We start from the raw sequence: 26,107 nt of genomic DNA, 5'->3' as shown, positions 1-26,107 counted from the left end.
ATACAAATAGGAAACATAAGGGGAATACAAAAACACTGAATTTCAAAAGAGCCAACTTCCCTAAACTACGAACCTTGCTAGAAGGCATAAATTGGGATAAAATCTTAGGAACAAAGAACACGGAGGAGAGATGGGTTTGCTTTAAGAGCATATTAAATAAGGGCATTAGCCAGTGCATCCCATTGGGAAATAAATTTAAAAGAGCAAACAGAAGTCCTGGATGGATTAACTCCAATGTAAAAATGCATATAAAAACAAAAAATACAAGGCTGAGAGATCATCATCAGCATTCAAACTTTACAAAGAATGCAACAAGAAAGGGTGCAATTAGGGTGGCTAAGATAGAACACGAAAGACACATAGCGGAGGAGAGCCAAAAGAAAAAAGAAATTCTTTAAGTACAGTACCTGTCGCCGAGAATGTGTTTCCAGCACGACAGCATCTCGCTGATTCTCGGCGACAGGGTGCCGACATCTCGCATTCGCTGGAATAGGAAAGACACATTCCAGCGAGCACGTCATCGAAGCGACGGGGATCCGACTTGGATTCCCGCCAATTCTAGCCACGGCGTTTGGTATGATTCATGAGGGGGAACTCCACGCCAAATTTTAAACAAAATGGCATGGGTTCCCCCCCAGGGGGCATACCAGGCCCTTAGGTCTGTTATGGGTTGTAAGGAGAACCCCCTACACCGAAAAAACGGCGTGGGGTCCCCCCACAATCCATACCAGACCTGTATCCAAAGCACGCTGCCCGGCCGGTCAGGAAAGGAGTGGGGACGAGCGAGCGCCCCCCCCCCTCCTGAGCCGTACCAGGCCACATGCCCTCAACATGGGGGGGTTGGGTGCTCTGGGGCTATAGGCCCCTAACCTGAGGAAGGAGGGGGAGACGGACCTCCTATCACAAATTGAATTAGCGGCAAGGATGGGAGTTTTCATCATAATGGGGGATTTTAATTATCCCCCATTTAGGAACTGCTCGCCAGTTCCTAAATGTCTTGCAGGACAATTTCATGGGTCAGATGGTAGACGTGCTAACTAGAAACAAAGGGCCAAATTCTCAAAAACGCCGCCTTACTTAACTTTCAGCAGTTAAGTTACACAGGCGTTAAATTTCTACCTAAGTGCCCGATCTTCAAAGCACTTACCTAGAAATTACACGCCGTGTAACTTAAGTGCCTCCGTCGCAAGGCGGTCGTCTTCTCGAGGGGGCGATTACAATTTAAATGAGGCGCGCTCCCGCGCCGGCCGTACTGCACATGCGTGTGACGTAATTTCCCCGACGTGCAGCGCGCGAACGTAATTTACGCCGGGCTTTGTGGATTGCGACGGGACAATAAAGTTGCGACGGGTGAAAAAAAAAATACGCGCCGGGAAAAAAAATTCAAATTTAAAAAAAAAACGCGGCGATCGAAAAAAAGGTCTGGTTTTACATGGTGGACTAACTTTCCACATTGTAAAACCAGCCCTAATTTTGCGCAAGCAAATCGGAACTTACGCAGAAACCACAATGCTTAAAAGCTTTGTGGATCTGCTTAAGTCCTCATTTGCATACGCAAAGCGGCATTTCAATGAGAAATGCCCCCAGCGGCGGATGCGGTACTGCATCCTAAGATCTGACAGTGTAAGTGTCTTACAGATGTCAGATCTTCTGCCTAACTTTGGAAAATCCTTTTGAGGATCGTTTCCAAAGTTAGGCACAGGGATACGCAGGCTGAACAGCAGTTCCGCCTGCGTATCTCCTTTGAGAATTTGGCCCAAAGTGTTACTAGACCTACTGGTTACCAACAATACAGACCTGATCACGGATGTGGAAATAAGGGGCAATTTAGGCAACAGCGATCACAGGTCAATTTGCTTCAGTATAAATCATACAAATAGGAAACATAAGGGGAATACAAAGACACTGAATTTCAAAAGAGCCAACTTCCCTAAACTACGAACCTTGCTAGAAGGCATAAATTGGGATAAAATCTTAGGAACAAAGAACACGGAGGAGAGATGGGTTTGCTTTAAGAGCATATTAAATAAGGGCATTAGCCAGTGCATCCCATTGGGAAATAAATTTAAAAGAGCAAACAGAAGTCCTGGATGGATTAACTCCAATGTAAAAATGCATATAAAAACAAAAAATACAAGGCTGAGAGATCATCATCAGCATTCAAACTTTACAAAGAATGCAACAAGAAAGGGTGCAATTAGGGTGGCTAAGATAGAACACGAAAGACACATAGCGGAGGAGAGCCAAAAGAAAAAAGAAATTCTTTAAGTACAGTACCTGTCGCCGAGAATGTGTTTCCAGCACGACAGCATCTCGCTGATTCTCGGCGACAGGGTGCCGACATCTCGCATTCGCTGGAATAGGAAAGACACATTCCAGCGAGCGCGTCATAGAAGCGACAGGGAAACCGACTTGGATTCCCGCCAATTCTAGCCGCGGCGTTTGGTATGATTCATGAGGGGGAACTCCACGCCAAATTTTAAACAAAATGGCATGGGTTCCCCCCCAGGGGGCATACCAGGCCCTTAGGTCTGTTATGGGTTGTAAGGAGAACCCCCTACACCGAAAAAACGGCGTGGGGTCCCCCCACAATCCATACCAGACCTGTATCCAAAGCACGCTGCCCGGCCGGTCAGGAAAGGAGTGGGGACGAGCGAGCGCCCCCCCTCCTGAGCCGTACCAGGCCACATGCCCTCAACATGGGGGGGTTGGGTGCTCTGGGGCAGGGGGCGCACTGCGCACCCCCCCATCCCAAAGCACCCTGTCCCAATGTTGATAAGGACAGGGCCTCTTCCCGACAACCCTGGCCGTTAGTTGTCGGGGTCTGCGAGCGGGGGACGTCGTAGGAGGCCTATATAAATCGGTGTGAGCCGCGTACCCATGCATTACAGCGGGAGGAAGCGTTGCATCAAAGAAGAGCGGGCTGCGCCGCCGCTAGTAATTGAGCTAAAACGAAGATAGCGGCAGCCAGCCCTGAAGAAGAAGGCACCGGAGAGCGAGCGGGAGAAGAACCGGGGAGTGCCGAGACGACAGCGTAGAAGATGGAAGAAGACCCCCGAGAGTGGAGAAGACCCCCCGGAGAGCGGATAAGACCCCGGAGCTGACTAATAAAATATTTGAATACCCTGTGTTGTGTTTTTTTTTTAAATTGATTTTGCCTCCAGGTAAATAGGTAGGGGTACGATGTACGATTTGGCGTGGAGCTCCCCCTCATGATTCATACCAAACGCCATGGCTAGAATTGGCGGGAATCCAAGTCGGATCCCCGTCGCTTCTATGGCGGCTTTGTCCCCATCGCGGCCAGCCGGCTCCGGCGATGGGGCTCGTAGGTGGTCAATCTCGCCGAGAAAGGGAGCGAGATTGACACAATATCGCGGTCATGCACTGTATATAAACGGTAAAAGAGGGAGGACAGACCATATTGGCCCCATAAAGAATGAGGAAAGGAATTTGGTTACAAAGGATGGTGGGATGGGGTGTCACAAACTGCGGTGAACGGGAGTGAACCACAACTGCGGTTAAGGAAAGATTTCAATGCACCTCTCTGTTAATGTGAAATTTCAGTACTGGACCCCAGGCATCACTCCAATCAGAGAACAGGAGTTTGGGGGTTCACTACATCATCTCTTTCACATATAGAATGCGTTGGTGGAGGTATTACAACATGCCTCCAACCTCTAGCGTTGAAAGATTACAATGAACGTGAATGAGCACATTTGCATTAACGATTCCGATGCACTTCTCTATGCAAGTGATTATCAGTACCGGACCCCAGGCGTCACTTCCATCAGGAGTTTAGGGGTTCTCTACATCATATCACTTTACATAAAGGAATGAATTGGGCCACTAAGGGAGCAGGTATAAAGGGCCAGATTCACATAGAATTACGTTACTCCACGGCGGCGTAACGTATCCCATTTACGTTACACCGCCGCAGGTTTACAGCGTAAGTGCCTGATTCTCAAAACTCTTACCTGTAACGTAAATGCGCTCGGCGCAAGCCCGCCTAATTCAAATGGGGCGGGCACCATTTAAATTAGGCGCGTTCCCGCGCCGAACGTACTGCGCATGCTCCGACGTGCATTGCGCTAAATGACGTCGCACGGACGTCATTTGTTTAGACATTAACGTAAATGGCGTCCAGCGCCATTCACGGACGACTTACGCAAACGACGTAATTTTTTTAATTTTGGCGCGGGAACGACGGCCATACTTAACATGGCTTAAAACACCTAGGGCTCAGTCCTAATTTTACGCAGCGTAACTCGACGGAAACAACGTAAAGTTAGATCGACGGGCAGCGCGGACGTTCGGTAATCGCCGTAACTAGTCATTTGCATATTCCATGCCGACCGCAATGGCCTCGCCACCTGGCGGCCGTCCTAGAATTGCATCCCTAAGTTCCAACAGTGTAAGTCAATTACACCTGTCGGATCTTAGGGCTAGCTATGCGTAACTGATTCTATGAATCAGTCGCATAGTTAGGACGGGCGGATCACAGAGATACGACGGTGTATCAGGAGATGCGCCATCGTATCTCTTTTGTGAATCTGGCCCAAAATACCTTCAACCCTTGGCATAAAAAAGTTAAAACGAACATGTTTAATATTTTGGGGTGGAAGCCTGTATACATTTAACAACACATGTCAAGCACGTAGCATATGAGAATACTGTATGCAACTAGTATTTGCGTTGGAGAGTCAAGTATAGCTCAGTTGGTTTGAGAGTGTATATCCCTTTAAGATATTGCAGAGTTGTCAGCTGAAGGCATACTGAGTAAACTCAAACAGCAGGATACTATTAATTACAGCAGATCCAAATACAGGACTTGTAAAGACTATATAATAACTGAGTTATGCTAGAGCAATAGTAGTACTTATCCGTTTGCAGGGATGAGTGTTTTCCAGTAAGCCTTTAGCAGCCTTGGGATTCTGTAGTGCAGAGTCTCCTGAAGGAAATCATCTTAGTATGTCCCAGCAATGACAGTGTATATGGCAGGATGGATCCAGCTAAGGGATTAGCTAAGGGATTAGCTTGATGGTGGTAGGGATCTAGCATGGCATGGTTTCCAGCATAGGGAATGATAGTAGCAGTAGTACTGTAGCGTGACCGGCTACGGCTGACAATAATAGAACATTGTGTATACTTCACGCTGTTCTGTTTACAGTGGAGAGTCATGTGTGCCGAATAGAGCATGATTACACTCAGCACTTCTGCGTTCCAAGCTGTAATGCATGCGGCGCCGGGCGATGACGTCATCGCACGGTCGCGTATGCGCTTCAGCGTGGAACGCAATTCAGCGACAGGAGCGACTGGGCATATCAATAGGTGAAGGCTTATCAGGGTATTTAGAATGGAATTGATTACATAAAGTGGGTGCATGTACTTCAGCTGAATCTTCCCAAAAGTCATCTTGTATAACATAACCCTTCCATCTAATCAAGTATTGTAGACATCCTCTTCTTCTTCTAGAGTCTAGAATAGGTTCAACCTCATAATGTTCTTCACCCTGAACTAGGATAGGGGGTTCAGGAGGAAGATTCCTACCAGAAAAATGATTGGGTAGGCAGGGTTTGAGGAGAGAAACATGAAATGACGGATGAATCCTCCGTTCCGGAGGGAGGGAAAGTTGCATGGTATTTTGATTGATGACCTTCAAAATAGGAAATGGACCAAAAAATAGTTTGGCCAATTTCCAACGGGAATATGTAAACGTACGTTTTTTTTGTAGCGAGCCATACATGATCCCCAACTTTATAAGATGGTGAAGGTCTATGTCTAAGATCGTAATAGTTTTTTTTTTTTTGTGCACGTTTTAGATTTTGTTTCAAAACTTGCAAAACAGAAGAAAGGGTAGACCAATAATCATTTGTTGAGGGTACATTCGTAAGTAGTGGAGACTCAGGCAGAATATTGGGATGAAATCCATAATTTGCATAAAAAGGAGCATAACGAGTAGAACTAGTTAAATTATTATAGGAAAATTCAGTGAGAGGAAGGATAGTAGTCCAGTTATCCTGAAGATGAGTGCAGTAACATCTGAGATATTGTTCAAGACATTGGTTTAGAACTTTTAATATGTGGATAACCATAGAGGGAGGAATGTAAAGTTTGAGTATGCTTGTAAAAAAAAAACCTTCTTCATCTTGCGTTAAACCCTGACGAATGGTAGTATCTTGCGTATTAAAACTTTGTTTAAGTAACTGTTTTAAATTGAGATTAGCAAGCATAAGCTTATGAGAAGAGATGGAGAGGGAAGTCCTTCAGTGGGTTCTGAAAGTCTAGAGAGAGAATCTGCTTTACCATTTTTTGCACCTGGCCTGTAGGTGATCAAAAAATCGAAACTATCAAAAAAGAGACTCCAGCGTACTTGTCTGGAGGAAAGAGTTTTGTTGGACTTTAGGTATTGTAAATTATGATGATCAGTATAAATCATTATTGGGTTTGTTGATCCTTCTAGTAAGTGCCGCCAGTTCTCTAAGGCGCATTTAAATGCAAGCAATTATTTTTCACCAATAGGGTAGTTACATTCTGCTGAATTTAAGGTCTTTGAAAAAAATACAACAGGATGAAGTGGTGAATCGGAAGCAGGGCGTTGAGAGAGTATAGCGCCTAGGGCAGTTTGTGAAGCATCAACTTCAAAGACAAAATGATAATTAGAATTAGGAAGTTGGAGAATTGGAGCAGTAGTAAAACGATGTTTTAATTGTTGGAAGACCGTCTGGGCTTCATTTGACCAGGTAAATTTTACTGAGGAACTGGTAAGTCCTATAGAAGTTAGCAAAGCCCAAAAAGCTCTGTATGGCCTTTCTACAAGTAGGTGTAGGCCAATTCAAAATGCAAGTCACCTTGGACTGATCCATTTGTATGCCTTTTGGAGAGATAACAAAGCCAAGGAAGGAAATAGTGGTTTGTTCAATGACACATTTCTCAAGTTTAGCGTATAGGGAATGAGCTCTGAGTCTTGCGAGCACCCATCTGACATGTTTTCGATGTTGCATTAAGTCCTCTGAGTAAATAAGTATATCAACTAGATACACAACTACGCATATGTCGACAAAGTCTCTGAAAATATCATTCACAAAGCCTTGGAAGGTTGCTGGAGCGTTGCACAAGCTGAAAGGCATAACAGAATATTCGAACAGTCCGTAACGTGTGCGGAAAACTGTCTTCTATTCATCACCGGATTTAATACAAATGAAATTATAAGCGCCTCTGAGATCAAGTTTAGTGAATATGGTAGAAGCCTGCAATCTTTCAATCAATTCGGCAATGATTGGAAGAGGGTACCGATTCTTCACTGTGATTTTATTCAAGGCGCGATAGTCCATTATAGGTCTGAGACTAGCATCTTTGGGCCAGATTCACAAATAATTGCGGCGGCATAACGTATCGTAGATACGTTATACCGCCGCACGTTTTCATCGCAAGTGCCTGATTCACCAAGCACTTGCGATGAAAACCTACGCCGGCGGCCTCCGGCGTAAGGCGGGCCAATTCAAATGGGCGTGTGCCATTTAAATTAGGCGAGCTCCCGCGCCGGACCTACCGCTCATGCTCCGTTTCCGGAGCATGCGCGCCGTGACGTCATTTTTTAGAACGGCGACGCGCGTATTCCCGGACGGCTTACGCAAACGACGTTGATTTTTAAATTTTGACGCGGGAACGACGGCCATACTTTAGACAGCAATACACTTGCTGACTAAAGTTAAGGCACCAAAAAAAAAGTGTAACTTTGCGACGGGAAACTAGACTAGCGGCGACGTAGCGAACTCAAAAAAACGTTGTGGATCGCCGGAACTCCTAATTTGCATACCCGACGCTGGTTTACGACGCAAACTCCCCCCAGCGGCGGCCACGGTATTGCATCTTAAGATCCGACAGTGTAAAACAATTACACCTGTCGGATCTTATGGCTATCTATGCGTAACTGATTCTATGAATCAGTCCAATAGATAGAACAACAGATACGACGGCGTATCAGGAGATATGCCGTCGTATCTGCTTTGTGAATCTGGCCCTTTGTTCCTGACAAAAAACATTCCAGCACTGGCAAGAGAAGTAGAGGGTTTAATAAAAACCCTTTTTTAGGTTGTCCTGTAAATATTTCTTTAAATGTTGAAGTTCAGGTTGGGAAAGGGAGAAGATCCTGCCCGTAGGTATAGGGCTACCTGGCAATAATTCAATAGGACAGTCGTTAATCCTATGAGGAGGCAATGTCTCCGCATTCTTCTCACTGAATACATCAGTAAACTCGTCTGAGATGGTATCTCCTGCGGAGCAAGATGAAGCAAAGGAGTAACTTGATAACGGGTCTTTTTACAGTAAGGAGAATGCAGAACTACAGTTCCTTGATCCTAGTTCCTAGAAAATAGTAGGCATATGCAACCTAAATGGTCACTAAAGGAATTTTTTTTTACAGCTAATTAACTTCCTTTACCTTGCTGCAGTCTTGGTTTCATGTCCTCATTGTTCGTTTTTGCTCTGATGTTGCTGTAATTCTGCTCTGTTCTGGACACTTCCTGGTTGTCTGTTTCCTGAGGACCACAGTACTGGGAGCTTCTAGTTTCGATTTCCAAACCATCACTTCTCTATGGCTCTATACAGCACAGAGGCAGGATAACATGCAAAAACAAAACTGAAACTACAGGTACATTATATTATTGATTCTTATCTATTTTTTATCGTTTTTAAAAGGAATCAGTTAACTATTATGTCTCTATACCCTGTAAACAGTCATTTGAGCAAAAATATTTTTTTTCCTTTACAACTCCTTTAAGCCATGGTAGACCAAATACAACGGGGAAGAGAGGAGTTGGAATAACGTCATAGGACAGGAATTCACTATGGTTTTCTCCACAAGTTGTCAGTAAAGGTTGAGTTTGGTATAAGATAGGCCCTGATGCAGAAGTTGTTCCATCAAAAAAGCTCACAGAGAGAGGAGATGATTTCTTCAGGTGTGGATTTTTTTCTGAGGAAACAAGGCCTGAATCGATGAAGTTGCCACAAGCGCCTATATCCAACATAGCTTTAACAGGAATTCTAACATGGTCCCACTGTAAAATAAGAAGTAGAAAAATTTAAGGGGTGTGCTTGGAAACAAAGCGTGCCAATTTGCAGAGATGAATTGGCTTACGTTCGTCTTTTTTCTTTTTTACAAGAGGAAATTGCATGGTCTACTTCTGTGGATACACAGATAAAAGAAATTAACTTTAAATTATTAGTTAAATGGTACTTTGTTCCAGAAAAACTAAATAAAATAAATTCCCAGGAGTCACCTCTATGTTGGAGGGAGTGTGGGGAGGTGGGAACCCATGCCCACATTTGGTGGCAGTGTGCGAAGATTCAGGTATATTGGGGCCAAATAATAGAACTAGTTAAGGAGATCAGTGGTATTAAAATTAGCTTGGACCCTTGGCAATGTCTGTTCCACGCCACAGGTATTCCCCCAGGAAAAAATACAAAACGGCAATTATTCCAATACTATTAAACGCAGCAAAGACACTGATCCCGAAAAGGTGGAAGGACAAACAAGCCCCCCTGATACAAGAATGGTTAAAGGATAAGAATTTTGGAGGAGGTAACGTACCAGCATAAGGAGCCAAATAGTGGAGATACTGGAACATGGGGAGGTTGGTTGAAGTTTACACAGTCTATGGTCTACATGCGCTATATGTGCAGGGAAGACAGTATCTAGATAACACTGGCCTGCTCGGCTTGTGGTAGGAGTCGGGGCTCTCCCCTCCCCTCTCTCCTCTTCTTTTTTTTTTCTCTTTTTCTCCCTTTACCTCCCTTTCGTTTTTCAGGGGAGAGGGGAGGGGGAGAGAATTTCCGAGAAATCACACGACTTTAAAGGGTGAGAAGCACATGATGCACTTAAATAAAATAGAAAAATGAAAGGTAGAGGGCGCTCAACCACCCAAGGTGATTGTGATGAATAGATTACCACACAACGTATGTGCAAAACTAATTAATTAATTACCAAATTAAATGTGAACATTGATTTCGTATAGATACAAGAGATATGATTCAATAATATATCAGAATTGTCCCCTGCAAACGTGCATAGATAAGCAGATTCCTCTGCAGTGACAATCAAGCAAAGTTCACTGTGCAGAAAAACAATAAGAAATCATTTGAGTCCCAATAACGTGCACTGAAAGCCAGAACAAATCTTGAGATTGCTGTGATCTTCCTAGTGTAGAAAAGTAGAGAATACCACCACCATACTCTTCAGTTTATAATTATTCCACCCGAGGTGCTTTGAATATAAAATGCTCTTACCAGAGCCTATTGACCACTTTAATTAAAAAGATAGTCGCATAAGCCAGTGTAGGATTGTGCACACATGGATATGGATAAATTGAATCCTGGTTCCAGACGTTCCAGATAGGGAAGATATGCAAAGAAAAAAGCCAGTAGGCGCAAATAGCGTGATACCGTTTAATCTTAAAAACAATAAAAAACATGGACAGCCAAATGGCCTCTTACTTTAAAAGTGCCTACCCGGCACTGGGACTGCAGGCCTGTTACCGCCAATCCGCGGTTCAAATTGTGGGTTGGAAGGATCGGATACCACCGCCGTAGTTCCACCTTCTTCTCCTTCCTGTCAGCTCACCAGAGCGGGGGGGGGCGTCACGTGACCAGGGCCGCCTCCGACGTACGTTTCGATTGACCGTCTTCAGGGTCAATCGAAACAGTCCCAGTGCCGGGTAGGCACTTTTAAAGTAAGAGGCCATTTGGCTGTCCATGTTTTTTATTGTTTTTAAGATTAAACGGTATCACGCTATTTGCGCCTACTGGCTTTTTTCTTTGCATATCTTCCCTATCTGGAACGTCTGGAACCAGGATTCAATTTATCCATATCCATGTGTGTGTAGGCACAATCCTACACTGGCTTATGCGACTATCTTTTTAATTAAAGTGGTCAATAGGCTCTGGTAAGAGCATTTTATATTCAAAGCACCTCGGGTGGAATAATTATAAACTGAAGAGTATGGTGGTGGTATTCTCTACTTTTCTACACTAGGAAGATCACAGCAATCTCAAGATTTGTTCTGGCTTTCAGTGCACGTTATTGGGACTCAAATGATTTCTTATTGTTTTTCTGCACAGTGAACTTTGCTTGATTGTCACTGCAGAGGAATCTGCTTATCTATTCACGTTTGCAGGGGACAATTCTGATATATTATTGAATCATATCTCTTGTATCTATACGAAAGCAATGTTCACATTTAATTTGGTAATTAATTAATTAGTTTTGCACATACGTTGTGTGGTAATCTATTCATCACAATCACCTTGGGTGGTTGAGCGCCCTCTACCTTTCATTTTTCAATTTCACAATCTATATTGTTCTATGAGGAGCAGCTTTTTGTAGTTTAAGTTAGTTTATTTGTATTTGGCGCGGAATTTTCACTATTTTATCACTTAAATAAAATAGTTTGGGGGAGCTGAGGGTTTTTTTTTCTCCTCGCCGCTCCCCCCCCCTCCCACCCCCTTTTTTTTCTCTCTCTTCTCAGAGAGGTATATAGACGGGGCACAGGCACTCAAGGACTAGAAATGGAATTGGGCACTTATCACAAGGGGGAGGGGGAAGGGGAGGGGATGACAGAGAGGAAAGGGTAAAGGTGGAGGTGAGAGTAAAAGATCAGAAGGATGCAGGATTGACCCATACTATTGTTTTATGTGAGTTGTTTTTGTTATTTATGTCTGTTAAATGTTGAACCTATTTTAAATGTGACATTTTTGTATTTATTTTTCGTATGCTTACTGGCAATGTACTGTAAAATAAATCTGTGTTTTTTAAAAAAAATTGAATAAAAACAAATTGAAAACGAAATTGCATGGTCCGTTAAGGCACATTAAAGGCAAAGATTCAATGAGCGTCGACAGGCCCTCTCGGATGAGGAAAGTGGAGCATGCACAGTGCCAATGTCCATTTTTTCATCAAAAGAGGTCAAACTCAATTTTTGAGGTGTAGGGCCAGGTGCTGTGGAACTTGATTGATGTTTAGCTCGTCTTTCTCTTAACCTACGATCTATGGTGATAGAACGTTGTATGATGTCATTGAGAGAATGAGGGAGATCTGCTCTAGTCAACTCATCATTGAGTGGTTCAGAAAGGCCAAGGCGAAATTGGTTACGGAGAGTAACATCATTCCACTCCGTCTCGAGAGCCCACCTCTGAAATTCCGCTATATAGTCCTCAACTGGCCGTCTACCTTGTTTGAGATTCCTAATAGCATTTTCAGCAGTGAGTTGCTTATTGAAGTCATCATAAAGCAAGGACATAGTTGCCAAAAATTGTGGACATGAATTTAGGATTGGGTCCTCTTTTTCTAGATAGGTATTTGCCCAAGCACGTGGTTCTCCACTTAAATAGGATATGAGGGTAAGCACCTTAATTCTGTCATTGGGGAAGGTGCGAGGACGTAATTCAAACATTAATTTACATGCATTAATTCTCTGTAGGTCTTTCGATCACCAGTAAAAGGTACCGGTGGATTGACCTTAGGTTCAGGGGGAAAACGAGGCACATTTGGATTCTGAGCAACTAAATCTTGCAGGGTTTGATTCTACACTTGTAGCTTTTGTACAGTTTGAGCAAGAGCGTCTACCTTTTGAGTAAGGGTGACAACATGGTTTGCAAGTTCCGCTGGGTTCATAAGGTTCTATTATTCTGTCACAAACTACAGTGAACGGGAGTGAACCACAACTGCGGTTAAAGCGGATCTCCCATGCCTAAACGTTTTTGTTTTTGTTTGGGGCAGTGTAATGGTTAATGGCATTCAATAAATAAACTTACTAGTTTGGTGTCCCACGTCATCTGCTGTGCCATTCTGTGTGCAATCTTCATTTATATTCCGCTCGTCGCGCCATTCCCATTTTAACTGTGGGCATTAGAAGCCCACAAGCAGGCACTTCCGTGTTGCGGTCCTCTCTCGTTCCTTTGTTTATTTCACGCGTCACTTCCGGGTTCGTAAATCACGCAATCTTTGATATGCAAGCTCCGCACTGAATACTGTGAGCTATGAGAGAAGCTCCCAGAGCACACTGCGTGGTACGGGAAGTGACGCAATACCCGAAAAATACCTGCAGTTGTGCAGACAGGAAACGCCGTGAAAGAAATGGTACTGCTCATATATAAAAATTAAAAACATCTGTTTTAACATTATTTACTGTCAGTAATGTGATTAGGCTAGTGTCGAAATTAGGGTGGAGCTCCGATTAAAGGAAAGATTTCAATGCACCTTTCTATGTTAATGTGAAATTTCCAATCAGAGAACAGGAGTTTGGGGGTTCACTACATAATCTCTCTCACATATAGAATGCATTGAGCTACTAAGGGTGGAGGTATTACAACATGCCTCCAACCCCTAGCGTTGAAAGATTACAATGAACGTGAATAAGCACAACTGCATTAAAGATTCCAATGCATTTCTCTATGCAAGGGAGTATCAGTACCGGACCCCAGGCGTCACTCCAATCAGGAGTTTGGGGGTTCTCTTCATCATATCACTTTATATAAAGGAATGCATTGGGCCACTAAGGGAGCAGGTATAAAATACCTTCAACCCATAGCATAAAAAAAGTTAAACAGAACATGTTCAATATTTTAGGGCGGAAGCCTGTATACATTTTACACATGTCAAGCACGTAGCATATGAGAATACTGTATGCAACTAGTATTTGCGTTGGAGAGGCAAGTATAGCTCAGTTGGTTTGAGAGTGTATATCCCTTTAAGATATTGCAGAGTTGTCAGCTGAAGGCATACTGAATAAACTCAAACAGCAGGATACTATTGCCATATCTCTCAGCGTATAACACGCACACGTGTATAACACGCACCCTAACTTTAAGAGGGAAGTTTCAGGGAAAAAAACTTTCCACAGCCCCCTGCGTATAACACGCAGGCACAGTTTACCCTCTATTTTCAGGGTGGGAGCAGCCAGGTGGAGGGGGAGGACAGGGTGGATGCAGCCAGGTGAAGGGGGAGGACAGGGTGGATGCAGCCAGGGGGAGGACAGGGTGGATGCAGCCAGGTGGAAGGGGAGGACAGGGTGGATGCAGCCAGGTGGAAGGGGAGGACAGGGTGTATGCAGCCAGGTGGAAGTGGAGGACAGGGTGGATGCAGCCAGTTGGAGGGGAGGACAGGGTGGATGCAGCCAGGTGGAGGGGAGGACAGGGTGGATGCAGCCAGGTGGAGGGGAGGACAGGGTGGATTCAGCCAGGTGGAGGGGAGGACAGGGTGGATTCAGCCAGGTGGAGGGGAGGACCGGGTGGATGCAGCCAGGTGGAGGGGAGGAAAGGGTGGATGCAGCCAGGTGGAGGGGAGATAAGTTCTTACCTTGGATGATAATAATAGAATCAATGGCTCCCACCACGTGACAGCGTCATGGTCCCTTTTCTCCTCTCTTCCTCTCCCCTCCTCCTGCTCGGCATGTTGGGGGCTGCAGTCCTCTCAGGGACTCATGCTGAGGCTTGCTGGTATCCGGGGTTACATGTCCCATAATCCTATAAGTTGTAGTTTACCAGTCATTGGCTCTGAATGTAGCCAATAGGAGTGGGCCTTGCCAGATGAATGCTCGGCTCAAGGAGGAGAGGGTGGGTGTAAATTCCCCACAGCTGCAGCTCTGCCAGTGCCTGTGTCCCTTCACAGAGAGCCTGTCAGCAACGACTAATGGGGGTCGGCATCAGCACAGCCTGTTTACTATTTTCTCGGGAGGGCAATTGACCCGTTGAACCCCCCCCCCCTCCCCCAGATCTGCCCCTGGTGCTGGGACCAATCCTATTTAATTTATTCATAAACGACCCGGACAATGGGATAAACAGTTCAATCTCTGTATTTGCAGATGATACTAAGATAAGCAGGGCAATAACTTCTCTGCAGAATGTGGAAACCTTGAAAGAAGATCTGAACAACTTAATGGAGTGGGCAACTACATAGACAATAAGGTTTAATGTGGAAAAATGTAAAATAATGCATTTGGGTGGCAAAAACATGAATGCAATCTATACACTGGAGGTGGGGGGGGGGGCCTCTGGGGGAATCTAAGATAGAGAAGGATCTGGGGGTCCTAGTAGAGGATAGGCTCAGCAATGGCATGACTCTGGTCCGGCCGCACCTGGAGTATGCGGTCCAGTTCTGGGCACCAGTTCTCAGGAAGGATGTCTTGGAAATGGAGCGAGTACAGAGAAGGGCAGCAAAACTAATAAAGGGACTGGAGGATATTGGTTATGAAGAAAGGCTGCAAGCACTGAACTTATCCTCTCTGGAAAAGAGACACTTGAGAGGGGATATGATTATAATGCACAAATACCGTACTGGTGACCCCACAATAGGGAGAAAACTTTTTTTGCAGAAGGGAGTTTAATAAGACAAAGTATAAACAGAAAGTCAGTGCTATTACCCATACATCACATACATAGACTGGTGGAATGCATTAATTCTCTGGTAAAATTGGAAGAAAAGAGGTTTAACCTTAAACTACGTAGAGGGTTCTTTACTGTAAGAGCGGTAAGAATGTGGAATTCCCTTCCACAGGCGGTGGTTTCAGTGGGGGGGCATCCGATAGTTTAAAGAAACTATTTGATAAGCACCTGAATGACCATTGCATACAGAGAAATACAATGTAATACTGAGATATAATCACACACATAGGTTGGAGTTGATAGACTTTTTCAACCTCACCTACTATGTAACAACTGATAGGGAAATCTACCAGCACAGTACAGACAGGGTTAATTATACAGTGCGGAAAATAATGATTGTTTCCCCTGCAGATTGTGTAAGTTGTGTAAGTTTGCTCACTTACAAAGAAATGAAGGGTCTATAATTTTTATCCTAGATGTATTTTATATGATCGAGACAGCAAAAATAATAATAAACCAACAATAATTCTACCTTCCACAGCCTGACTACAGTAGATGCTCATCGATGTTAATTTTGACATCAAATTTCGATTTAGTTTTAGTTGTAGTCTTCTGACTAAAATGCCATTTTCGTTTTAGTCCTATTTTAGTCATCTGAATTTCTGGTATTAAGGTTTGAACACGCACTACAGACAGATTTATCTGTTGTGATGTATAACGTCTTTATAAATAAAACCAAGCTTCATAAACAAACAAATATATTGCTTTTTGACAAACAGAAGTACTACATGAAAATATAAAAAAAATGTAAACTCTGTTGGCTGTAATGCCATTGCACATATTACCTGAATATATTACCAACATTAAATATTAACCACTTAAGACCCGGACCTTTAGGCAGCTAAAGGACCTGGCCAGGTTTTGCGATTCGGCACTGCGTTGCTTTAACAGACAATTGCGCGGTCGTGCAACGTGGCTCCCAAACAAAATTGGCGTCTTTTTTCCCCCCCACAAATAGAGCTTTCTTTTGGTGGTATTTGATCACCTCTGCGATTTTCATTTTTTGCGCTATAAACTAAAATAGAGCGACAATTTTGAAAAAAATGCAATATTTTTAACTTTTTGCTATAATAAATATCCCCCAAATATATATAAAAAAATATATTTTTTCCTCAGTTTAGGCCGATATGTATTCTTTTGGTACCTATTTTTGGTAAAAAAAAATCACAATAAGCGTTTATCGGTTGGTTTGCGCAAAATTTATAGCGTTTACAAAATAGGGGATAGTTTTATTGCATTTTTATAATTTTTTTTTTTTTTTTGCAAGTAATGGCGGCGATCAGCGATTTTTTTCGTGACTGCGACATTATGGTGGACACTTCGGACAATTTTGACACATTTTTGGGACCATTGTCATTTTCACAGCAAAAAATTGTTTATTGTGAAAATGACAATTGCAGTTTGGGAGTTAACCACAAGGGGGCGCTGAAGGGGTTATGTGTGACCTAATGTGTGTTTAGAACTGTAGGGGGGTGTGGCTGTAGGTGTGACGTCATCGATTGTGTATCCCTATAAAAGGGATCATACGATTGATGGCGCCGCCACAGTGAAGAACGGGGAAGCCGTGTTTACACATGGCTCTCCCCATTCTTCAGCTCCGGGAACCGATCGTGGGACTCCAGCGGCGATCGGGTCCGTCGGTCCCGGAGCTTCGCACCACCCGCGACCCACGGCTGGGCACTAGCACAGGACGTACCTGTACATGCATGTGCCCAGCCGTGCCATTCTGCCGACGTAAATGTGCAGGAGGCGGTCCTTAAGTGGTTAAGAAAAAATAATAGAAGCCTTTTTTCCTCCTTTTTTTTTTTTGTTTTTCCTTTTGAGCAGCTTAGTAGATGCCCTTTACATATTCTTGTGTGGTAGTCCAGTGTTAATTTTGATGTCAGATTTCAATTTAGTTTTAGTCATAGTCTTTTGACTAAAATGCCATTTTAGTTTTAGTCGTATTTTAGTCATCTCAATTGTTTTAGTTGTATTTTGGGCGACTAAAATTGTATCAATTTATTTGATGGAAATATTTTGGTAGACTAAATTAACATTGTTAGTCCTGCACATGTGCACCTACTCATGTTCTTTTTAACATTCTTCTCTTCTGCAGTTTGTACAGTAATCACCTGACAGACAGTTCCTGCACCCACCTGGCATCAGGAATAAGATATAACTGGACACTGAGGAGACTGGACCTGTCTAATAATAATCTGGAGGGTCCTCATTTCAGGGATCTGATGACAGATCTGACCACAAGCTGTATAGAGGAATTACTGTAAGAAATGATTGTAACAATAAATGTCTGGGGCACTTTTACATCTTAAACTCATAAATATTAGGTACTGTATATCCACTCCATTCATAAAGACAGAACTGATTCATAGAACAATGTGTATTTTTGAACCATTCAGTGTGCACAGCAATCTGTGAATGGACACGGGGAAAAGGGGTGGATAGAGCCAGTTTTCATAACTGCAGTAAGTCTGAAGTAGAAAAGTGTACGGGGCACTCTTCTGTAATTACCAGAGGCGTTTGTCGGATGCTGACGACCAATCAGTGACCGACACCCGTTGGTTGGCTTGTGCTGCAGCAAATCGCAGCACAGCTGCTTGCGTGCTTCCTACCCCGACACACGGATCACTTTCTAGGTACGTGATCTAGCACAGAGCGGTCACCCTGCCACAGTATATGTATGGTGGGTGGTCCGCAAGCGGTTAATAACATCAATTAAACCGAATCAAGCTCATGGGGCTCTACACACCCCTGACTCCCCGTCCAGAACAAGAGACATTGTTTGGAGAGTACTTGACTATTTGATTTGAAGGAGGAGATTATGCATATACCACAAAAATGAGGCCAATATACACTATATTATCAAAAGTATTGGGACACCTGCCTTTACACGCACATGACCTTTAATGACATCCCAGTCTTAGTCCGTACGGGTTCAATATTGAGTTGGCCCACCATTTGCAGCTATAACAGCTTCAACTCTTCTGGGAAGTATGTCCACAAGGTTTAGGAGGGTGTCTTTGGTAATGTTTAACCTTTCTTTCAGAAAACCATTTGTGAGGTCAGGCACTGATGTTGGATGAGAAGGCCTGGCTTGCAGTCTCTGCTCTAATTCATCCCAAAGGTGTTCTATCAGGTTGAGATCAAGACTCTGTGCAGGCCAGTTCACCCCAAACTCGCTCATCCATGTCTTTATGGACCTTGCTTTGTCCACTGGTGCACAGTCATGTTAGAACAGGAAGGGGCCGTCCCCAAACTGTTACCACAAAGTTGGGAGCATGAAATTCTCCAAAATGTTTAGGTATGCCGACGCCTTAAGAATTCCCCTCACTGAAACTAAGGGGCCAAACCCAACCCTTGAAAAACAACCCCACGCACCATAATCCCCCCTCCAACCAAATTATTTAGACCAGTGCACAAAGCAAGGGGAAAAAACACTCGCAGGACACATTCTCGGAAACGCTTTGCACATCCAGTTACGTCATCACGCCCCGGGCCACACTTCATGCCTCACTCTGAACGCGCTCCATCTCGCGGTTGATTTCCGGGTAACGAGTGACAGACTACGGCGGGAGCCGGTGCCATGGCTGATGGACACTGATGACCGCTTACACAGGATTCCTCCATTCTGATGTGCCCATTTTACTACTTGCTATGTGAGTTGCCAATTGTTTGTACTTTTTTTAAAGTGGTATTTTATTCCTACACTTGGAGGCGCCTCTCTGCTTGTATATTATAGCTGCTGCTGGAATCCGCTTTAGGTTCTCATTGGGAAGCTGCCATTTGTGGATGGACTTTGTTACCACTTTATGATTTTAAGACTGCCACGTCTCTTTATATGGACATCATTTTTTAGGGTTTTCGTTTTTAGTTTCATCCAGGTCCCCTATATCTTATGCTTATCTATGGTCACACTAGGGTGACCACATTTCCAAACAGCCATTCAAGGACAGTGTGCACGCCCTCGTACGAGCGAAAAAAATATGATTTTCAATACTTTTTTTGCCATTTTTTGTAAAAACAAAAGCAGACAGTGATCACCAGTGGAGACAGGTAGTATACATTTTCTACATATATGTTTTTTATTGCCCCCCCACTTGTCAGCCTCATTTTTTATTGCCCCCCAGGGCAGTGCTCCACTTTGTCAGCCTCATTTATTACTGTACTGTCCCCAGCGCCAGTGCCCCGATTTTTCACTTGACCTGCTTCAATCAGGTTCCATTTGCTCACCTTTTAATCTGGACTGGTCTGGTGTGGTGAGCAGTTGAGCACCGGTCTTTGTTCCCTGGTCCAGGCTGGGGGGCCCTTTCAGGCAGCTTGGGCCAGAGGCGGGAGGAGGAGAAGTCAGGCAATGCACTGCAGGAGATGGGACAAAACCGAGTCGTGGATCTAAGCCAGCCAGCACTGCAAAATGCTGCCACCCGCTGGGAGGTCACTGAAGATTGCAGGAGTCAGGAGGAGACAAAGTGAAGATGCTCTGGCTGCTCTCTCTGGGTGCTGCTGCCGTGTCCAGAGAAGGAGAGAAGGTGGGTGGACTCAGAGTGCAGGGCAGCACTGGGTAAAGACCATGCTCCTCTTGGCCTCGCTCTGAGACTCTGTGAATGTGATGTCACTGGTTGCTAGATGCCAGGCAGGGTGGCCCTAGCAACCAGTTTCGCAATCTTCTATATTAGGGTGGCTGTGTGTCCTCATTTCATTCCGGGACACTGTATTGTCCCAGAATGAAGGTGCCCGGGGCACAAATGCGAATTGCAGGGCAATCCGGGACACATGGGCACCATAGGTCACACCCTACTGGAGATCACCAGTTTGCGCCACTAATTTTCTATTTATTGCAAAAAAAAATATTTTGAAGTAAGCTATGAAGTACCGCTATGATTGAAGATAATGACCACTGCTATCTTGTTGTCCATCTACAACTTTGTTGTACCACTAAAGCAGTGGTGCAAATGCTCTTAACGCTTCTCCTATCTTTTTTTTGTTTAATCTCTTCTTTATTAAATTTTTTCTTTACATATAACATTTAACATGCCTTAACACTTAGAAGGCAGCTCGATACTACCTTCCTTTACTATATGGTTGGTTTCCAGTCTCCCCCCCCCCCCCAAAAAAAAAGGGGGGAGGGAGAACGTAAGAAAGGGTTTGTGACTATAAAGAATGTATTAATATATACAGTGGGGATCGAATGTTTGGGCACCCCCAGGTAAAAATTTGTATTAATGTGCATAACGAAGCCAAGGAAAATGGAAAAATCTCCAAAAGGCATCAAATTACAGATTAGACCTTCTTATAATATGTAAAAAAAAGTTAGATTTTATTTCCATCATTTACACTTTCAAAATGACAGAAAACAAAAAAATGGCGTCTGCAAAAGTTTGGGCACCCTGCAAAGTTAATACCTTGTACTGCCCCCTTTGCAAAGTATCACAGCTTATCTGTCACGCACTGCTCTTATAAGCTCTATCCATAGATTTTCAATTATGTTGAGGTCAGGAGATTGTGAAGGCCATGGCAAAACCTTCAGTTTACGCCTCTTGATGTAATCCCCCATGGATTTTGAGGTGTGTTTAGGATCATTATCCATTTGTAGAAGCCATCCTCTCTTTAACTTCAGCTTTTTCACAGATGGCATCAAGTTACCATCCAAAATATTTGCTGAAATTTTATTGAATCCATTTTTCCTTCTACTCGTGAAATGTTCCCTGTGCCACTGGCTGTAATACAACCCCAAAGCATGATTGATCCACCCCCATGCTTAACAGTTGGACAGAGGTTCTTTTCATTAAATTCTGTGCCCTTTATTCTCCAAACGTACCTTCTCAGGCCCCATACACACCATAGAATCCATCCGCAGATAAATCCCAGCAAATGGGTTTCTGCGGATAGATCCTATGGTGTGTACACGCCAGCGGATCTTTATCCGCGGATAAATCTCCCCTGGGATGGATTTCCAGCAGATGAATATTTGCTGACATGCTCAACAAATCCATCTGCTGAAGTCCATCCCAACGGATGGATCCGCTCGTCTGTACAGACTCACCGGATCCATCCGTCCAAAGGGATTCCCCGCACGCGTCGTAATGATTTGACACATGCGTGGAATTCCTTATATGACAGCGTCGCGCCTGTCGCAGCGTCATAATCGCGGCGACGGCGCGACACGTCATCGCCAGAGGATTTCCGCGCGGATTTCAATGCGATGGTGAGTACACTCCATCGCATAGAAATCTGCGGAAATCTTTGAGAGGATTTATCCGTGGGAACGGTCCGCTGGACCGTATCCGCGGATAAATTCTCTCGTGTGTATGGGGCCTTATTCCGGCCAAAAAGTTATATTTTAACCTCATCGGTCCACAGAACTTGTTTCCAAAATACATCAGGTTTGTCTATATGTTCATTTGCAAAGTTCAAACGCTGAGGACGTAGAAGAGGTTTTCTTCTGATGACTCTTCCATGAAGACCATATTTGTACAAGCATCTCTTTATAGTGGAATAGTGTACCACAACTCCAGTGTCTGCCAGATCTTTCTGGAGGGATCGTGCAGTCAAACGTGGGTTTGAATTGCTTTTCTCACAATCCTGCGAGCTGTTCTGTCTGATATTTTTCTTGGTCTTCCAGATCTTCCTTTAACTTCCACTGTTCCTGACGACTGACATTTCTTAATTACATTCCGAACAGAGGATATTGACATGTGAAAACGCGTTGCTATCTTCTTATAGCTTCTCCAGCTTTGTGAGCGTCAACTATTTTCTGTTTCAGTTTTCTAGACAACTGCTTAGAAGAACCCATGGTGCTGATTGTTGGGGCAAGGTCAGATGAGTCTGGGCATTTAAAACCTTTGAGATTGACATCACCTGGTCTTCCCAGACGATGATTGAGAACAATCCATGACACTGGCAGGTCTCAGCTTTGCAAAGGGGGCAGTGCATGCTATAAATTCTGCAGGGTGCCCAAACTTTTGCAGACACCATTTTTTTGTTTTCTTTAATTTTGAAAGTGTAAATGATGGAAATAAAATCTAACTTTTTTTGACATATTATAAGAATGTCTAATCCGTAATTTGATGCCTTTTGGAGATTTTTCTATCTTTCCTTGGCTTTGTTATGCACATTAATACAAATTACCTGGGGTGCCCAAACTTTCAATCCCCACTGTATGGTGCCTTCTTATATTTATTTATCTGTGATTCAAGTTTACCTCCCTTATTGAGGGGTAAACACCCCAGAAAAAAAAGTTGTGTTTAAGATGTTATATATGTGTATTCGAATTTATAATTGTAGTATCCCCCTCTAAATTATGTGTTTTTGGATCCTAACCCCCCCCCCCCCCCCTAGAAAGGGGAAGAGGAGAAAGAGAGAGAGAAAAAAAAACACCCACACTTTCAGTTCTAGGTGATTTGGAGAATAGGAAATAGAATGACTCCACCTGCCCTGAGCATACTAGTTGGAAAAATGCACTTCCCACCTCTTTTTGCTGGCATTGGTGGTAAGAATGGTCACCACCATCATTGTGAGAGGGCAGTCAGATTATTGTACCTTCTCACTATTTGCGTCTCCTTCCAGGGCAGCCAAGGACTGGGCAGGTCTTATAAAACAACTCAATATTTGTACAAGACGTTACCAGCTCCTGAAGGGTCAACAAGTATTTTGTAGCAAAATATCAATATCAACTGTATTCTCAACAGGCCAAGAGGAAAACAGAGATGTGCATTCTTAGGGTTTACATACACTTTAGATTCATTGTGGATTTTTTATTTAATGTATTTTTTTTATCTTTCTCTTCTACAGTTTGTATGGTAATAACCTGACAGACAGTTCCTGCACCCACCTAACATTGGGAGTAGAAAATAATTGGATATTGGAGAAACTGGACCTGTCCAAGAACAATCTGGAGGGTCCTCATTTCAGTGATCTGATGAGCGCTCTGACCACAAGCCGGATAAAGGAATTGCTGTGAGTAAAATAGGCTTTAAAACTATTTTCTTGTATGGTTGTTTTTTTTTCACCCCAAAAATATTTGTAATCAGAGTCTTCAAGTAAGGAATGCGATAACCCCAATAACCAAGGCCTGAGGGGTATGCCTTTGGCCTGCTGGTCGGTATGCCTGAGAAGAGGGCATACCCTGAATGTAAGAATAAGAAAAATGTACAATGAGTATGTATGAAAGCTGGGGGAACGGGTGGGTGGGAACCCTGAAACCGACGCCGACCCAGCCCTAAAAGGGAGGGAGTCTTAAGTACTCTCAGACTCCTCCCACACACTCAGGCTGGCCTGCGGCCAGCCTTCTAACTTGTAATCAGAGTCTTCGAATAAGGAATGCGATAACCCCAATAACCAAGGCCTGAGGTGTGCCTTTGGCCTGCTGGTCGGTATGCCTGAGAAGAGGGAAAAATACACATATTTAGGTGAAGAGGGGTAGATAAGCGGCCATCAAGTAATGCAGCACGCGCCCGGATGGCAAGAGTATGTAAAACCGATAAGTACCCGTTATGACAGGAGAAGCCACTGACTCATGACCTGTGATAGAAGGAAGCCCCTGCTGAACGTGTGAAGGTGCCCAGAACTCAACGAATTCCCTGCTAAAGATTGGAACGAGCCTGCTGCCCGACACAACCCAGACGAGAGCCTGAAGTGCTTGTGATGAGAGAATACGTGGGGGCAATTGGAGCCAGGGCTGGCCCGAGGAGCCCCTGCAATAACGGCCTAACAGAACGAATACTTCAACCGGCCACCAGTGACTTAGCTCTGTGAGGAAACCCCCCAACCCCTGGCCTACCCATACTTGGTATGGGAAAGTGAGAGGGTGAGTTGCAAAAAATTTACAAACTGGCAGGAGCCTGAAGTGCTGGATACCTGATGGATATGTTGACGGAGCCGATGGATAAGGCCCATGCGCTAAGGCAACAAACATCGTTAAACATGGAACCATGCTGGACACACAGAACCCGTTCCTACCTGATGGACTTGGTTGGCAGGTTACAGCCAGAAGCACGACCCGATGAAGATGCACAAATAGACTTACCTTGACAACAGCAGGACTAATGGGATTGAGCGCAGGGATAGCTGATATCGGTATGGAAGCCGACGCAAACCTCCCCCCAACTGCACAAGTGCTGAAACGCCAGACCACGGACAAGTACCTAATGAAAAGTCTCGCAGGAAAGAGCAGCCCATATTAGCAATGCTATTGGAACTCGCCACTAGGTACCTAAAAGGCCCAGCCCCTTACTACAGCATGAAGGTAGAGAAACCAGACCAACCACCCCTGGAAAAGCTGCCTCCAGAACTTGATTGGTAACGAAAGCATGACTGTCAGCTGAAGCCAAAACCCTATGGAAAACCTGATGATGCAGTGATGAGCCCCGTAAGCAGGTCTGAAAGTACCTCCAGTAGGAACGCCAGAAAATCAAGGATGGGAGAATCCACCCCTGCCCCTGACAAGGAACACCCATGGCTTAGCCATAAAACCAGTAGGCCTGATAAACCGGACCCAAAGGGATGATGACATGGCCGGCAGAAATGGAAGAAAAGCAGGAGCTAGGGGTGTGCTGACACCCTGCTGCTGAGTGCATGAATCACAATTGCCTCCATCCTGATTTACAACCATACCAGGTTGAGGAGAGCATGCTTGGCCCACCTGACACTGCATACCAGAGTATGCCTAGTACCTGAACCATGCTGGTGAGTGAGAGTATCTGGGACAACTTGGAAACCGAAGCGAACCGCCGGTCCCTGAGCCAAACTCAGCTGAGTGTTGAAGTATGGACTGACTCCTAGATGGCGGGGTGCTACACTGCACTGAAGACCCTCACGTGGTGGAAGGGATGCACGTGAACTGGTCATGACAGAGAAGTGCAGCACGCCAAAGTTAAGGAAACACAACCTAGACAAGACAGAAAACAGACATGAAACAACAATGCCCCTCTGTGCCTACCTATGTATGAGAATATGAGCAGAAACATCAAGATCGCTGTGCGTGAATGAACCTGATGACAGCCCCCCCAGTGTGACTGACACGTGAGACCGAGTAACCGGCAGCGCAGAGACAGGAAATTTAACTGAACACTCAGGGCTAGTGTACCCATGGACAGTGGTGGGTGATCGTATAGGTGAAACGAATGAACGTGCATCGTATGACATATTGTATGCGGGCGAGAAGATTGTGGCCAACAATCATTCAAAACGAAACCTCAGCCCGTAAGAATCTGTAGACGTGACAGATGTGAGCACTAGCTAATCGTCCCAGGTGCAACGTGGACAAAAGTACAATGAGACATGTAGCTGGATTCAGGATGGCGGGCGCATAGTTGCGGCGGCGTAGCGTATGGCATTTACACTACGCCGCCGTAAGTTAGCGAGGCAAGTACATGATTCACAAAGTACTTGCCTGCTAAGTTACGGCGGCGTAGCATAAATCGGGCGGGCGTAAGGGCGCCTAATTCAAATTCGGCTAAGGGGGCGTGTTTTATGTTAATGGGGGTTGACCTGACGTGATTGACGTATTTTACGAACGGCGCATGCGCCGTCCGTGTACATATCCCAGTGTGCATTGCGGCAAAGTACGCCGCACGGTCCTATTGGTTTCGACAAGGACGTAAATGACGTAAATCCCTATTCACGGACGACTTACGCAAACGACGTAAAATTTTCGAATTTCGACGCGGGAACGGCG

The 26,107-nt window shown here is 44.5% G+C and overlaps 1 protein-coding gene across 1 annotated transcript in view; it reads left to right on the top strand.

Annotated features, from left to right (window-relative positions):
• The window catches only part of LOC120939756 (NACHT, LRR and PYD domains-containing protein 12-like), a 429,782-nt gene that overhangs the window by 292,146 nt on the left and 111,529 nt on the right, over positions 1-26,107 (top strand). The window contains exons 8-9 of the mRNA XM_040352091.1: positions 17,534-17,698; positions 23,224-23,388. Of these exons, the coding sequence (XP_040208025.1) occupies positions 17,534-17,698; positions 23,224-23,388 (330 nt within the window). The remainder of the gene's footprint in view (positions 1-17,533; positions 17,699-23,223; positions 23,389-26,107) is intronic.

The sequence above is a fragment of the Rana temporaria genome, chromosome 5 (assembly GCF_905171775.1).
Source record: "Rana temporaria chromosome 5, aRanTem1.1, whole genome shotgun sequence".
Taxonomy (NCBI): Eukaryota; Metazoa; Chordata; class Amphibia; order Anura; family Ranidae; genus Rana; species Rana temporaria.
Note: the sequence above shows the minus strand (reverse complement) of the source record. Positions and strands in the feature narration are given on the sequence as shown.